Raw genomic sequence first — 17399 nt, forward strand, 5'->3', positions numbered from 1 at the left:
AGAAAGATAAATTTAACAAATAAGATAAACTTTATGATATTTGACTTGTATTCAAATCTTGTCTGTGTAAATGAATGGCACAGTTATTATTGCTAATTAAGGCTACAATGATACCTGTTTTCTGGTTTGCCTTATGCTCCTGCTTTTCCCCCTCCCACAAACACTGTCACTTTCCTTTCACACAATTCAGAATGAACATTCTTCTACTCAACACATGGAAAAGTTCCAAGGATAGACCACGTTCTTATCCAGAAATCAACTCTTAGCAAATTAATAAGATTCTAATCACGCCATGTGTCTTCACAGACCATAAAATAATAAAACTAGACAGCACCAAAAAAGGACAAAAGAACACTCATAAAACCTGGAAATTAAACTACATGATACTGAATGACCATTGGTCATTGAATAAATTAAAACAAAAATCAAAAACTGTCTTAAAATAAATGAAAATGAAAACATACTCCATCAAAATGTGTGGGATACAGCAAAAGCAGTATTACAAAGGAAGTTTACAGCATTATGTGTCTCCATTAATAAATAAGAAATGTCTCAAATTAAAGACCTAATGATGCATTTTGAAGACTTAGCAAAACAAAAAGAAATTGAATTCCAAATTATCAGGGGAGAGAAATAAAGATCAATGCAGAAATAAATTAAATTGAAACAAATAATACAAAATATCAAAAAATCAAAAATTTGGTTTTCTGTGAAGATAAAATATAGAAGCCTCTAGCCAGACTAACAGAGAAAAAAAGTGAAATAATCAAAATTAGAAATGGGAAAAGACACATTACAACTGACACCAAACAAATACAAAGGATCATAAGAAACTACTATGAAAAACTCTATGCTAATAAACTGGAAAATCTTAGAGAAATGGACTAATTTTAAATTCCTATAGCATATAACCTATCAGGATTAAATAAAGAAGATATAATCAGTACAAACAGACACATAACATGTAATCATACTGAAACTAATCAAAATTCTTCTAGCAAGGAAAAGTCTGAGACTCAAATGCTATCCTACTGAATTCTACAAATATTCAAAGAAGAAGTAACCCAGTACTCTTCAAACTATTAGACAGGATGGAATTCTGCCATAGTTATTTTATGTGGCCAGCATTATTTCAATATGAAACCAAAAACATGACACAAAATGAAAACTACAGGCTTAAAGAAAATACATGCACATATTCTCAACAAAATACTAGCAAAGTGAATCAAAACCACATCAAAAAGATTATAAATCATGACAAAGAAGCATGTATCTCTGAAATGCAAGAGTGGTTCAACATTCACAAATCAATAAACATCATAAATCACATCAATAGAATGAAGAAGAAAAACCATATGATCATCTCAAGAGATGCAGAGAAAGAATTTGATAATATTCGACACTTCATGATAAAAAAAAAAACATGACAAATTAGATGCATAAGGAACATTTCTCCAAATTATAAGGGCTATATATGACAAATCAACAGCCAGTATCATAATGAATGGGGAAAACTGAAAGCATTTCCCCTCAAATGTAGAACAAACAAAGATGTCCAATTTCAACTCTCTTATTCCTTATTCAACATACTACTGGAATTCTCTGCAAGAGCAATTAGGGAAGAGAAATAATAAAGGGCACCAAAATTGGGAGAGAGGAATTCAAATTATCAGTTTTCAGATGGCATGGTAAGTGGGAAAACCTGAATGCTCCAACAAAAAGGTGTTAGAATTGATAAATCAATTCAGTAAGTTGCAGGTTACAAAATAAACATAAAAATAGTAGCTTTTTATATGTTAATGATAAACTCACAGGAGAAAAATCAAGAAAGAAATCTCATTCACAATAGCCATGCAAACACAAAAAATGAAATATTTAGGAATGAACTTGACCAATGAAGTGAAATATCTCTATGATGATGAAAATTTTCAAACATTGATTAAAGAAATCATTAAGGATACAAGAAATTGAATCATGTTCTTTGCTCATTGACCTGAAGAATCAATGTCATTAAAGTGTTTATGCTATCTAAAGCATTCTACAGATTCAATGCAATCCCTATCAAAACAGCAATGACATTCTTTACAGAGAAGAAAAAACAATCTAAAATTATTATGGAATACTATAGACTTCACATAACCAAAGTGATCCTGAGCTAAACAAACAAACAAACAAAAACAAGCTGGAGGCATCATAATTTCAAAACATACTACAAAGTTATACTAATTAAACCAGCTTGGTACTGGCATAGAAAACAATACATAGATCAATGGAACAGAATTGAGAGCCCAGAAATTGACATACAGTCAATTGATTTGTTACAAAAGTGCTAAGGCCATACAATGTAGTAAGGATGTCTTCAACAATTGGAGCTGGCAAAATTGAATCTAGAAGAATGAAAATATATTCATACCCCTCAACATATTCAAAAATCCACTCAAGATGGATCAAAGACCTAAATTGAAGACCTGAGATTATGAGGTTACCAGAAGAATGTAGGGGAGACACTCCAAGACATTGGTATAAAGGACAATATTGTACAAACCCCCAAAGTGCTGGCACAAAAGCAAAACTAAACAGAACTATATCAAACACAGCAGCTTTTGTATAGCAAAGGAATTGAATGATAGAGTGAAGAAACATCCAACAGAATTGGAAAAATATTTGAAAATCACTTGACAATGGATTAATATCCCTAATATATCAGAATCTTAAAAAACAAAAATTGAGGTTCCAAGATGGCGTAATAGGGAGGGAGCTCACTGATAGTCCAGAAAAAGATAGTTTAATAAAAGTGGAGATAGTGTAGTCTCAGGGAATAGTTATGGAAAAAACAGCAGGGGAAACTCTTCTAGAATTAGAGGGACACAGTGGATTTATGTGGAGGGCACAGGTGCGCACGGCTTGGGACCCCAGCTGCCAAGAGTCTCCACAACAGCACTGGAAAGAGAGGTGAGACAAAACCAAAGTACCCTGAGACACTGGCGGGAAATCAGCAGGTAGAGTCTAGAGGAAACGAGGCTTGAAGCCCCATAGGGGAAAGTACACCAGCCTAACTAGAGGAGAGAAAAAATAAAAGGGACACTATGGACACAATTTTCTCTCTCCACTCACATTTCAAAGGCATGCGAGACAATAGAGAATGCACCATTTTGTACATATGTAACAGCTGCGGCAGCTCAGGCTGTGCCCGCCCTCAGCAAGCAGAAAAACCTGACTCTGATGGGGAGTAATAACAGGAGACTAAGACCTAGTGAGTGTGTGGAGCTTTTGAACCAGGACTGTGAAAAAAAAAAGAAGAACAAAACTGAGGGTGTGTGGGAGAATTCATGGTATGACTGAGACTTTGAGTAGTCCCGGGGGAGATGCCACAAGCTCAGGCAGCCCTGGCTACCTGGTGAGAGACATTGCAGGGGAATCTGAGCTTACATTGAGGACTGCACAGATCTTTGTGTGGTCCTTGGGACAGAGCAGATGAATATTATACCAACTGGTGCTAGCACTCAGGCACTGATCACCATCGAGGAGAAGAGCTCAGCTAAGCAGAATTACTTTCCTTTTGAACTAAAAAAAATAAATAAAATAAAAAAAAAAATAAAGAGAGAGAGAGAATATTTACCATGACAAACCTGGGTTTGTCACCTTAGGCACACCATTAACCCTGAAGAACTGAACAGGGCTCTCTGGCCACACCCATCACAAGCCTCTAGAGATTCACCAAAAAGCAGACATTGTACTTAATCTAGAGTCATAGTATAATGATAAAGCTGCCATGGCGGGAAAAAAAAAAAAAAAAAAAGAAGAAACCAAAGGGTACCTCCACAATGCCAAAAAACAAATGCAAAAATGGGGAAAACAAGAATAAGGAAGACAACATGACACTCTGAAAAGAACATGACACTCCAATACAGGATTATATAGATGATGAGATAGAAGAAATGCAAGAAATGGTTCTCAAAAAATTTGTGATAAGAATATTTAGAAGTAATCAAAAACAAATGTATGAACTACTGAAATCCATGCAGGACATGACATAAATTCTCTCTCGTGAAAATGAAATCTTAAGGAGGAATGAAAATGAAATTAGGAACTCAGTATAATATGAAATTGAGATATTGAAGAGAAATAAAAATGAAATGAGGAATTCAAAAGAACAAATAAAAAAGACACTTGAGAGCCTTAAAAACAGAATCAATGAGGCAGAAGAGAGAATATCAGATTAGAAGAGAGAGCACAGGAAAGTATATAGTCAACCAAAGAAAAGAGGAAATTAGAAATCTATAAAATATTGTTGGGAATCTACAGGATGCTATTAAACAAACCAACATTTGGGTTCTAGGAGTTCCTGAAGGCATAGAGAGAGAGAAAGGATTAGAAGGCCTTTTTAGTGAGATACTAGCAGAAAACTTCCCTGGGTTTACAGAAGGAAAGAGACATCCAAGTACAGGACGCACACAGAACTCCCAATAAACATGACCAGAAGAGATCCTTGCCACGACACATTGTAATCAAACTAACCACAGTGAAACATAAAGAAAAGATTCTAAAATATGCAAGAGAGAAATGCCAGATTACTCTCAGAGGATCTCCAATCAGACTCACAGCAGACTTCTCATTAGAATCCTACAGGCTAGAAGGGAATGGCAAGATATAGCCCAAGTACTAAGAAAAAAAAAAAAAACCTGCCAGCCCAGAATACTATATCCTGCAAAGCTCTCATTTGTGAATGAAGGTGAAATAAAGACCTTTCATAGCAAAGAGAAATTGAATTTGTCACCACTCGTCCAGACCTGCAAAAGATAAAGATATGTTACACACAAAAACACCAAAATGCAGTCATCATTACAAAAGAAGGTAAGGAGGGAAAGACCCAAATCAATAAAATCAGAGATGAAAAAGGGAATGTAACAACAGATACCACAGAAATATAAAGAGTCATCAGAAATTACTACAAGGACTTGTATGCCAGCAAACAGGAAAATCTATCAGAAATGGATAGATTCCTGGACACATACAACCTAAGCAAATTTAACCATGAAGACATAGAAAACCTAAACAGTCATAACTGAGTCAGAAACTGAATCAGGAATAAAGGCCCTTCCAACAAAGAAAAGCCCAGGACCAGATGGATAAACTGCAAAATTTCTACCAGAAATTTAAAGAAGAACTAACTCCAATTCTTCTCAAACCATTCAGAACAATTGTAAGAGAGGGAGTCCTCCTAAATTCTTTCTATGAAGCCAACATCCCCTTAATTCCTAAACCTGAAAAAGATGCAGCATTGAAAGAGAATTACAGACCAATTTCCCTGATGAACATAGACGCAAAAATCCTCAATAGGATGGCCCAAGTGCTTGGGTGCTGGCATCCGCGTGGAGACCAAGAGGAAGCACCTGGATCCTGGCTTCGAATCAGTGTAGCTCTGGCTGTAGCAGCCATTTGGGGGGTGAAGCAACAGAAGGAAGACCTTTGTCCCTGTCTCTCTCTCTCTCTCACTGTCTAACTCTACCTGTCAAATAAATTTTTTAAAAATCCTCAATAAAATTCTGGCCAATAGAATGCAACAACACATCAGAAAGATCATCCACCCAGACCAAGTAGGATTCATCCATTGTATGCAGGGTTGATTTAATGTTCGCAGATCAATCAATGTGATACATCATATTAACAAACTGCAGAAGAAAGACCATATGATTATCTCAATAGATGCAGAGAAACATTTGATATAATACAACACCCTTTCATGATGAAAACGCTAAGCAAATTGAGTATAGAAGGAACATTCCTCAATATAATTAAACAATTCATGAAAAACCCATGGCCATCATCCTATTGAGTGGAGAAAAGTTGAAAGTATTTCCACTGAGATCCGGTACCAGACAGGGATGCCCACTCTCACCGCTGTTATTCAATATAGTACTGGAAGTTTTAGTCAGAGCCATTAGGCAAGAAAAATATATTAAAGAGATACAAATTGGGAAGGAAGAAGTCAAACTATCCCTATTTGCTGATGACATGATTCTATATATAGGCAACTCAAAAGCCTCCATGAAGAGACTATTGGAACTCATAAAAGAATTTGGTAAAGTAACAGGATATAAAATCAACACACAAAAATCAATAGCTTTCGTATATATATATATATATATATATATATATATATATATATATATATACAATGCCACAGATGACAAACAACTTCCAGATCAATCCCATTCACAATAGCTACAAAAAAAATTAAGTACCCTGGGATAAGTTTAACTAAGGGTGTCAAAGATCTCTACAATGAAAATTACAAAACATTAAAGAAATAAACAGAAGACACAAAAAAGTGGGAACATCTTCCATGCACATGGATTAGAAGAATCAGCATCTGCAAAATGTCCATATACTGAAAACAGTTTATAGACTCAATGCAGTACCAATCAAAATATCAACAACATTCTTCTCAGATCTAGAAAAAATGATGCTAAACTTCATGTGGAAACACAAGAGACTGTGAAAAGCTAAAGCAAACTTAAACTAGAAAAACAAAGCTGAATTCTTCTCAGATCTGGAAAAAATGATGCTGAAATTCATATGGAGACACAGAAGACCTCGAATAGCCAAAGCAATCTTGTAAACAAAAACAAAGCCAGAGGCATCACAATACCAGATTTCAGGACATACTACAGGGCAGTAGTTATCAAAACAGCATGGTACTGGTACAGAAATAGATGGATAGACCAATGGAACAGAATAGAAACACCAGAAATCAAACCAAACATCTACAGCCAACTTATATTTGATCAAGGATCCAAAACCAATCCCTGGAGTAAGGACAGTCTATTCAATAAATGGTGCTGGGAAAATTGGATTTCCACGTGCAGAATCATGAAGCAAGATCCCTACCTTTCCCCTTACACAAAAATTCACTCAACATGGATTAAAGACTTAAATTTACGACCCGAAACCATCAAATTATTAGAGAGCATTGGAGAAACCCTGCAAGATATAGCTACTGGCAAAGACTTCTTGGATAGTACCCCAGGAGCACAGGCAGTCAAAGCCAAAGTTAACTATTGGGATTGCATCAAACTGAGAAGATTCTTTACTTCAAAAGAAACAGTCAGGAAAGTGAAGAGGCAACCGAAAGAATGAGAAAAAATATTTGCAAACTATACTACAGATAAAGGGTTGATAACCAGAATCTACAAAGAAATCAAGAAACTCCACAACATCAAAACAAACAATCCACTTAAGAGGTGGGCCAAAGACCTCAAAAGACATCTTTCCAAAGAGGAAATCCAAATGGCCAACAGACACATGAAAAAATATTCAAGATCACTAGCAATCAGGGAACTGCAAATCAAAACCACAATGAGGTTTCACCTCACCCCGGTGAGAATGGCTCACATTCAGATATCTACCAACAACAGATGCTGGAGAGGATGTGGGGGAAAAGGGACACTAACCCACTGTTGGTGGGAATGCAAACTGGTTAATCCACTATGGAAGTCAGTCTGGAGATTCCTCAGAAACCTGAATATAACCCTACCATTCAACCCAGCCATCCCACTCCTTGGAATTTACCCAAAGGAAATTAAATTGGCAAACACAAAAGCCGTCTGCATATTAATGTTTATTGCAGCTCAATTCACAATAGTTAAGACCTGGAACCAACCCAAATGCCCATCAACAGTAGACTGGATAAAGAAATTATGGGACATGTACTCTATAGAATACTATACAGCAGTCAAAAACAATGAAACCTGGTCATTTGCAACAAGATGGAGGAATCTGGAAAACATCATGCTGAGTGAATTAAGCCAGTCCCAAAGGGAGAAATATCATATGTTCTCCCTGATCAGCGACTACTAACTGAGCACCAAAGGGAAAACCTGTGGAAGTGAAATGGGCACTATGAGAAATAGTGACTTGATCAGCTCCTGTGCTGACTGTTGTTGTACAATGTAATAATTTGTCCATTTTAGTATTTTTTTTGTTCTAGTACTAGTGGTTGAACTCTGTAATTAACACACAATTATTCTTAGGTGTTTAAATTTTAACTGAAAAGTGATCCCAGTTAAATTTAACAGTGAGAAAAAGAGAGGGAGGAGATGTACAATTTGGGACATGCTCAATCGGACTTGCCCCAAACAATGGAGTTAGAAATGTGCCAGGGGATTCCAATACAATCCCATCAAGGTGGCATGTACCAATGCCATCTCGCTAGTCCATGTGATAAATTTCAGTTCACAATTGATCACACTGATAGGTCTAAGAGTCAAAGGGATCACACAAACAAGACTAATATCTGCTAATACTAACTGATAAAATCAGAAAGGGAGAGAACAATCCAACATGGGAAGTGGGAGACACAGCAGAATCATAGAATGGCAGATGTCCTAAATAGCACTCTGGCCTTAGAATCAGCCCTTAAGGCATTTGGATCTGGCTGAAGAGCCCATGAGAGTATTTTAGGCATGGAAAGCCAAGACACTCTGGAAAAAAGGAAAAAAAAAAAAAGAAAACCTAAATGAAAGATCTCAGCAAGTGTGATCCCAGTGGAAGGAATGGGGCCATCAAAGAAGGAGGTACCTTTCTCTGAAGGGAGGAGAGAACTTCCACTTTGACTATGACCCTATTGGAATCAGATCAAAGTCTGCGAACCCTAAAGGCTTCCATAGCCTTGGCAACTCATGTCTAGAGCCTAGGGAGATTACTGATGCCATAAACAAGAGTGTTAAATTGTTAAATCAACATCAAGAGTCACTGTGTATTTATGTCCCATGTGGGATGTATCCTTAATGGGTTGTCCAATGTGAAGTAATGCTATAACTAGTACTAAAACAGTATTTTTACACTTTGTGTTTCTATGTGGGTACAAACTGATGAAATCTTTACTGAATTGATCTCCTGTATATAAAGATAATTGAAAATGAAAAAAAAAACTTGGTGTTAAATTGGAAATTACATAGAAAATTAATCAATTTTTTTAAAAAATATCATGTAGGATCTCTGTCCTTAATGTGCTGTACATTGTGATTTAATGCTATAACTAGTACTCCAACAATATTTTTCACTTTGTGTTGCTATGTGAGGGAAAACTGTTGAAATCTTTACTTTATATATACTAAACTGATTTTCTGTATATTATGAGAATTGAAAATAAATGTTGATGTGAATGGAAGGGGAGAGAGAGCAGGAAAGGGGAGGGTTGTGGGTGGGAGGGAAGTTGGGGGGGGGGAAGCCATTATAATCCATAAACTGTCTTTGGAAATTTATATTCATTAAATAAAATATAAAAAAAGAAAAACAAAGCTGAAAGCATTACAATACCAGATTTCAAGACATACTGTAGAACAATTATAATCAAAATAGCTGGCTACAGGCAGAAAAACAGATGTGTAGACCAATGGAGCAGAATATAAATCCCAGAAGCTCACCCACACATCTACAACAAATTTATCTTTGACAAAGGAGCAAAAGTCAACTTCTGGAGCTAAGACAGTCTTGTCAGCAAATGATGCTGGGAAAACTGGATCTCCACAGGTAGAAGTATGAAACAAGACCCCCACCTCATACCTTACACAAAAATGCACTCAAAATGGATCAGAGACTTAAATCTACAATGTGATAACATCAAATTGCTGGAGAATATTAGGGAAGTACTACAAGATATTGTCATAGGGGAAGACTTCTTGAAAAAAACCCTAAAGCACAGGCAACCAAAATGAAAATTAACAAGTGGGATTATACCAAACTGAGAAGCTTCTGCACTGCAAAAGAAATACTCAGAAAACTGACAGAATAGGAAAACATATTTGCAAATTATGCGACTGATAAAGGATTAACATCCAGAATCTACAACGAACTCAAGTAACTCAACAACAAATAAACAATCCAATTAAGATATGGGTAAAGGAATTGAACAGACATTTCTCAAGAGAGGAAATTCAAATGGCCAATAGACACATGAAAAGATGCTCTTGATCACTAACCATCAGAGAAATGCAAATCAAAACCATAATGAGGTTTTATTTTACTTAATTAGAATGGCCCACATACAGAAATCAACAAACAACAAATGCTGGCAAGGATGTGGGGAGAAGGGTACCTTAATCCATTGTTGGTGGGAATGTAAGCTGAAACAGCCACCATGGAATACAGTATGGAGATATCTCAGAAAGCTGAATATAGACCTACCGTATGATTCAGCCATCCCACTCTTGGGTATTTACCCAAAGGAAATGAAATCAACATATGAAAAAGTGATCTGTACTCCTACATTCTTTTCAACTCAGTTTACAATTGCTAAGTTGTGGAATCAACCCAGATTTCCCTCAATTGAAGATTGGCTAAAGAAATTATAGTATATATACACTATGGAATACTACACAGTGGTTAAAAAGTGAAATCCTGTCATTTGCAATGAAATAGATGCAACTGGTAACCTTTATACTTAGTGAAATAATCCAGTTGCAAAAGGACAAGAACTATATGGTCTCTCTGACCTATGGAAACTAATAGAGTAACTAAAATATAATCTATAAGAGCAAAACTGACACTTTGAGATGACACAAGTTTGAACAACTCTTGCCTTTATTGTAAGGGAATGATGATTTCCTTGTTTGCTTGCTTGCTTGTTTTTGTTCTTTCTTTTTTTTTTCCCCTTCATATTAATTGGTGAACTCTACCTGGTATAGGGTTAATCTTAAGGGTTAAAAATAAGCTAAAATTAATCTCTGTGAAAAACAAGTATGAGAAAGGAAGAGAGAGGATAAAAAAGGGGGGGGCATCTTGTTGGATTAAATACATGAAGTTGTATTCGCTAAAAAGTCAAAAAATAAATTAAAAAAACCATAATAATAACAATAGTAATTACTGATAGTAGATTACCAATCTGAGTGCTAGAATTTTATTTGTTTTTATCTTGCACATAATACTTACAGGGTACTCTGTGATATTTTGGTACAAAGCACATTGTAAATGTTATAATCCAGGTAAATGTAACTATTTCATTCAGCTTTCATTATTCCTTTTTGGTGTAAACATTAAATATTAGAAAAATACCTAGTGTTATGTCACTTTCCATAGTTGGACCAGTATATAATAGAACACCAAAATTTTTCACCCCATCTCACTATAATCTAATTGCAGTTTATTAAGCTTTACTCACATTTTCTACCCTGCTATTATCCCTAGCCTCTGACATCAACATTCTATGCCCAACCATCATGAGATGAACTTTGTTAGGTTATGAATATGAGTGAAATTATGCGGTAGATGTCTTTCTGTGCCTGGCTTATTTCTCTTTTAAAAAATCATTTATTTTTATTTATTTGAAAGAGTTAATGAGAGAGGTAGAACTAAAGAGGGAGAGAGAGGTATTCCATCCATTGTTTCACTCCCCAAATGACCACAACAGCCAGATCTGAGCTGATCTGAAGCCATGAGCCAGGAGCTTCTTCCAAGTCTCCCACACTGGTGCAGGGGCCCAAGGACTTGGGCCATCTTCTGCAGTCTTCCCAGGCCTTATCAGAGAGCTGGATGAAAAGCAGAGCAGCCAGGATTCAAACTAACGCCCTTATGGGATTCCAGCGCTGAAGGAGGGGCTTTAATCTGCTGCGCCACAGTGCCGGCACAGGCTTATTTCAATTAGTCTAAAAACTCAATATTCACTCATAGAATGGAAACAAACAAGATTTTATCCTTTCTATAGCTGATTAGAATTTGATTGTTTATATATGATACATTTTCTTAGTCCATTCACCAATGAATGGACAAATATCACTGTTTCCATTTCTTGTTTTTGACTCTGGGATAGTTTCTATGACCTTTCTAGGTAAATTTTTTTTTTTTTTTTTTTTTTTGGACAAGAGAGTTAGGGAGAGAGAGAGAGAGAGAGACAGAGAGAAAGGTCTTCCTTTGCTGTTGGTTCACCCTCCAATGGCTGCTGCCGCCCTGCGGCCAGCACACCACGCTGATCCAAAGCCAGGAGCCAGACGCCTCCTCCTGGTCTCCCATGTGGGTGCAAGCCCAAGGAGCTGGGCCATCCTCCACTGCACTCCCGGGCCACAGCAGAGAGCTGGACTGGAAGAGAACTAACTGGGACAGAACTGGCACCCCAACCAGGACTAGAACCCGGAGTCCTGGCGCCGCAGGTGGAGGATTATTCCAATAAGCTGCAGTGCTGGCCCTTCTAGGTAAATTTTAACAGTGAGGTTTTTCCTTTCACAGAACATTTACACTGTTTTTTATTGCCTGTGTTTTCAAAGAAAGTGTAAGCTATTAGGGAGAGCACAAATTATGCCTACATTTTTTCTCTATACATCCAGCACTTGCCTCTCTTGTGTCCTAATCTCTTTATGAATATACAACAAATTAAAAACCAATATTTTCTTATGTGCTGAATAAAGAAGACCTTGATATAATTGACTCTATTCTCAAAGTCTATTAGATATTCTGTTTTTCTATAATGATAATGAAATCTGCATACATATGATGGTATAGAAATATACAAAATGATTTTAAAAGTTCATGGAAATGTTAATTGTGTTCTAGTTCAAAAATACCTAGTGCTTTGTGAAATCCTCTCATTCCAGTATCTCTTCCTATGAAAAAGATGTCTAAATGAAGAACGCAGAGTCATTCCCACTACAAATTGTGAATGAAAAAGGAAAGCAAACAGGAGCATATTTACCTTGGGTAGAGGTTGTGTGGGTTTGCAGTGAAGCCCTCCAACAAAATAAGAGTTTGGCAAGAGTGGGCGAGGAAACTCCAAATCCCAATAGCTTCGAATGAGCCATATGTCAGCTTTCCCCACTAGCTTAGAGAATGTAACTGGTCTTCCTGAATGGAAGAAAATGTGGAAAAGGTAGAGTAACAAGAGAATTGTTACATGAAGTATACCACATAACTAAATGTAATGATGTGGTCATTGATGTATAAATAATCTGTGTATTGATTAAACTAATGTTTATATAATACAACATATGTATATAAATATACTATGCATTGTTTGTGTATTAGATATATGCAAATGAAATGACTTTAATATCAATTCAGTATAGTCACAATCCTGGTTATCAAAATAGGGCATTATAAAATAAAATGTGAATTTTTTTCTCTTTAAGTTTACAAGAGTTGAATTTTTAAAATAAGAACACTATTTTTTCCATACTTCTTCTTGAACTCTTACTATAGAGTTAATCTTATGTGTATAAAGTTAATTAAAATTAGATCTTATTAAAAAATGAAGAATGTGAATTGGAGATGTAAAAAGAAGTGTGAGAATACCAGTGGAAGGGCTGGTAGGGTGGAATTACTATGTTCCTAAAGTTGTATTTTTAAGTACATGAAGTTTGTATACCTTAAATAAAAGGTTTATGGGTAAAGCAAAGAAAGAAAGAGAGAAAGATAGAAAGAAAGGAAGAAAGATTGAAAAAGAAAGAAAGGAACATTGTTGGCCTCCACACGTGTCATCTCCTTGCTAATTAGTTTAATAAATTCATTTCTGTGGGCTGTCCTGGGAGGCCCATACTGTTGAGATGGGGGGGAAATGGCATTCTTTGACAAGAAACACTGGAGACAGTTTCAGTGAACATGTCCATTTATTAGCAGTTAGGCATAAGCTTTTATAGGGCAGACAAATGGGAATAGTTATCTCAGGGTTGCAACACTAATTCCATAAGTTAAAGCCAATACTGGCACCACCACGCTTCTCCAATAGCTTGAAGGTAATATAGTTCACGTAGCCTTCCAGGTGGTCTTACGGATCTGGATCACATCCAGGAGCTATTTATCTAGCTGACAAATACAAGGCCAATCAACAGGAAGCAGGGTGGGGGAAATGTGTCTGGGGACCCTGCCTTGTGCCAGTAATCAGGTCATATTGAGTCTCAGTGTGTTGAGAATCCAACCAGGGTTTTTTCCTGAGGGCATGGTGTGTCACGCCCTCTTGACCTCCTGCATGGCTAGGCAGGCAGTCTTCCAGCCAGGAACAGGATCACCCACACATTTCTTCTGAATTCACTATGATTAAAATTTTTTCATAAATGTCTGCATTTAAACAAGACTTTAGGTATTCACAGATGATTTAAAAGGACTGAAGGAATGTGTCAACATTACAATCCCCAATTTCCAGGTTTTCTTTCTCAAAAAACCTCTGTATCTCCAAAACATGAATAGCTCTTTAGGTAATATGGAATATGTATTTTAATTTTGATTGAATCACCAAATTTATGCAAGGAATAATTATTTCCTCAAGGTTACATAGATAGTAGTCCTAGAAATGAATGTAACAAATCAATCCACATGTCTTCATTCATCAACATGTTAGAGAAGTGTTCCCTCACATTTTATAACAAATGAGAGTTAACTGTGATATTTGTTCTCAAACAATTTGTGTGTGTGTGCATGTGTGTGCAAACTGTTGAAATCTTTACTTAGTATAGAGTAGGTCTTATATGTACAAAGTTAAATGAAATAGAATCTTAATAGAGAACGATACTAGGAAGGGGAGAGGGAGAAGGACGAGGAGGGATGGGAGGGTGAGTATGGTGGGAAGAATAACTATATTCCTAAAGCTGTACATATGATATTTGTATTTCTTAAAAGATAAATTAATTAATTTTTTAAAAAAGGATAGATACTATATTGAAAATAGAATTGCTTAAGGAAATTTTTGGTGCTTTATTTGTAGCTATGTGATTTCCTGAAATGACTCATCTAAGTAGCAAGACACTGGCTTCTAACTGAATCTGTAAGGTAAGCCTTTTCATAATATTTCTGGGATTGCAAGATTTTTTACATTAGCATTTTATTATTCTACCTATAAAAGGCTAATTCTCTTTATAACACATTCAAACAAACTCTGTAACAAAGTCACAGGAAAGTTGCGAATTCACACTAGCATCTAAAAATATGACTTACCTAGAACTTCACTGCAAAACTGATCCCACCTCTTCACATTAAAGGTTTGGAACCAAAAGTCAAAATAAAGCATAAATAGCATGTTTTTTACCCTCTCCATGAATGTAAATTGTCCAGATAAATCTGACATAATAACAGGCACATAGGAAGGAGGAAATAGAAGTCCTCCACTATACTTCTCATAGGTGTAGCCAGGAGTGAAGCGTACACTGTACACAAGGCGTGTGTTCAGTAGCTCAGCCAGCAGCTCACCACAGGGAGCAATTGGGTCTGCAAGAACAACATCAAACCTTGATTCCTGTAGCTTCGTCATGATTTTCTTGTTCAAAACCAAGTCTTTGCAGATATTTTCATAATTATCAGAATATTCCATGAAAAATTTTTGCCATGTTTGAAAATATTCCCAAAGTGCATCTATTGACAAGTCATTTATCATCTTATTAAGCCAATATGCGAAAAATGCTTCCATTTCATCTTTAGTGGAAGTTGTAGGAAAAGTTTCAAAGTGAATTCCTGATTCATCATTGCTATTAACTAAAATAGAAGCAGAAGATCTCAGAACAGTTACTTCATGACCTTGCAGGACAAGTGCATCCAGGATTGTCTTCATATTCATCCAGTGACTGAATTCCATAGGCCACACCAGCACCTTCCCACAGCTCCCAGAGCTGAAGCAGCAACTCAGCTGCAGCAGCAGCAGCAGAATTGAAACACATTTCACAGACATCCTGGGGAAATGTGATGTTTCCTCTCCACTTGCTGTTCCTTTATTCTGCACCTCATGATTTTTCCAAGAAAAAATTTCACAAATAGTTAAACTATAACTTGAATTGATTAAAATGAATACACGATATGAAGAAATAGAGTTTGTGGACATGGATGGTGGATGAAAAGCCAAATTAGATGTTGTCCTGATAAGTGAGTACTTTATGGTCTCTTTTATGATTAAGTGATTCATCCAGCCCTAAAGCAATGCCTGGTGTGTAAACCAAGTGTGCTAGGAAAGATATTTTTAGAGAAGTTGCCAAAACACTGGCAAGTGAGGTGACTTACATCTGCAAATTCGCTGGCACTGAAGTAGAGATAAAATAATTGTGCAGCTGATCCTCATTTCTTGGATAATGTGTTTCAAAGGATGTTCTTTGTAAAAACTTTTATTAAATATAATTCACATACATCCAGTGCATCTATTCAAAATGCGCAATTCATTATTTTATAGAATATTCCCATGAAAGTGTAACTACCATCACTATCAATTTTTGAACATTTCCTCTTTTCTTTTTTTCTTTTTATTTATTTGACAGGTAGAGTTATAGACAGAGAGAGAGACAGAGAGAAAGGTCTTCCTTCCGTTGGTTTACTCCCCAAACGGCCGCTACGGCTGGAGCTGCGCTGATCTGAAGCCAGGAGCCAGGTGCTTCTTCCTGGTCTCCCATGCGAGTGCAGTGGCCCAAGCTCTTGAGACATCCTCCATTGCCCTCCTGTGCCACAGCAGAGAGCTGGACTGGAAGAGGAGCGACTGGGACTAGAACCCAGCGCCCATATGGAATGCCGGTGCCACAGGTGGAGGATTAACCAAGTGAGCCATGGCACCAGCCCATGAACATCTTCTCACCTGCAAAGCAGCCCTGTACTCATTCTTTCTTGTCACCCCTCACCTCACCAATTTATGATTCCTCTGTCCTAGGCAATTACTAATTTATGTTTCTATTGATTTGCCTATATGACCAAGTCATGTAAATTAACTCACATAGATGGTGGAGCTGCAGCATTGGAATATTCCTCTTGAGCGACATCCTACTTGAGGAGTGAACAGCTAACCTATAGTTTTAGTTTTGCTCATCAGGAATCCCCCATCTCTGAGTGTTGGCAATGGACCTCGGTGGGCATTGCCTGCTGGAAATTAGAATTCTCAGTGTACTATGCCTAATTAGAATCCCTCCTTGTAATAGGAATGGTACTCAATGAAGGAAAGGAGACTTTTCTATCCCACACTTCTCTAGAATTAGCTTTTGATATACAGAGCAGGGCTGTTGTGAGAAAGACAGGAGGATTAAACCCTTTATTGGGTAACCGGGGCTCTGGTTTATATAATCTCCAACTGGGAACAATGGGGAAAAACAGTACATTGGTCTAGGCTGTCCCACCTGAAGTTAACTTCTGTGACTCTGGACTTGAAGCTGGGAGAGGAAGCAAGTAGTTTCCCTCTTTGTTTATTTGTTTTGTTTTACTATTAAGTCTTGAATCTCTCTCTCTCTCTGTCTACCTCTCTGCCTCTCTCTGTCTCTCTTTCTTTTGGCAGTATATCCTTAAGAAAATTCCCAGAAATTGTATCATTGTGTTTTTAAATAATTTTCAGTAGTTTTTCTTTTTTTGCTGTGGATATGGCCCATGGACCTACTCTTGCTGCCATGTGAATAGTATTTTTCTTGTCAACTTTCTGTCTATGCATATAAAACCTGTTTAAAATTATTGAAATTTTC

The 17399-nt window shown here is 36.7% G+C and overlaps 1 protein-coding gene across 1 annotated transcript in view; it reads right to left on the reverse strand.

Moving 5' to 3' along the window:
- LOC133765138 (UDP-glucuronosyltransferase 2B16) overlaps positions 1 to 15684 on the reverse strand; it is a 37487-nt gene extending 21803 nt beyond the window's left edge. Inside the window, exons 1-2 of the mRNA XM_062198757.1 lie at positions 14917 to 15684; positions 12686 to 12834 (exon numbers count right to left, since the gene is read on the reverse strand). Coding sequence (XP_062054741.1) covers positions 12686 to 12834; positions 14917 to 15643 — 876 coding nt within the window. The 5' untranslated portion in view covers positions 15644 to 15684. The remainder of the gene's footprint in view (positions 1 to 12685; positions 12835 to 14916) is intronic.
- Positions 15685 to 17399: the final 1715 nt, after the last annotated feature.

Source organism: Lepus europaeus, chromosome 8 (assembly GCF_033115175.1).
Source record: "Lepus europaeus isolate LE1 chromosome 8, mLepTim1.pri, whole genome shotgun sequence".
NCBI lineage: Eukaryota > Metazoa > Chordata > Mammalia > Lagomorpha > Leporidae > Lepus > Lepus europaeus.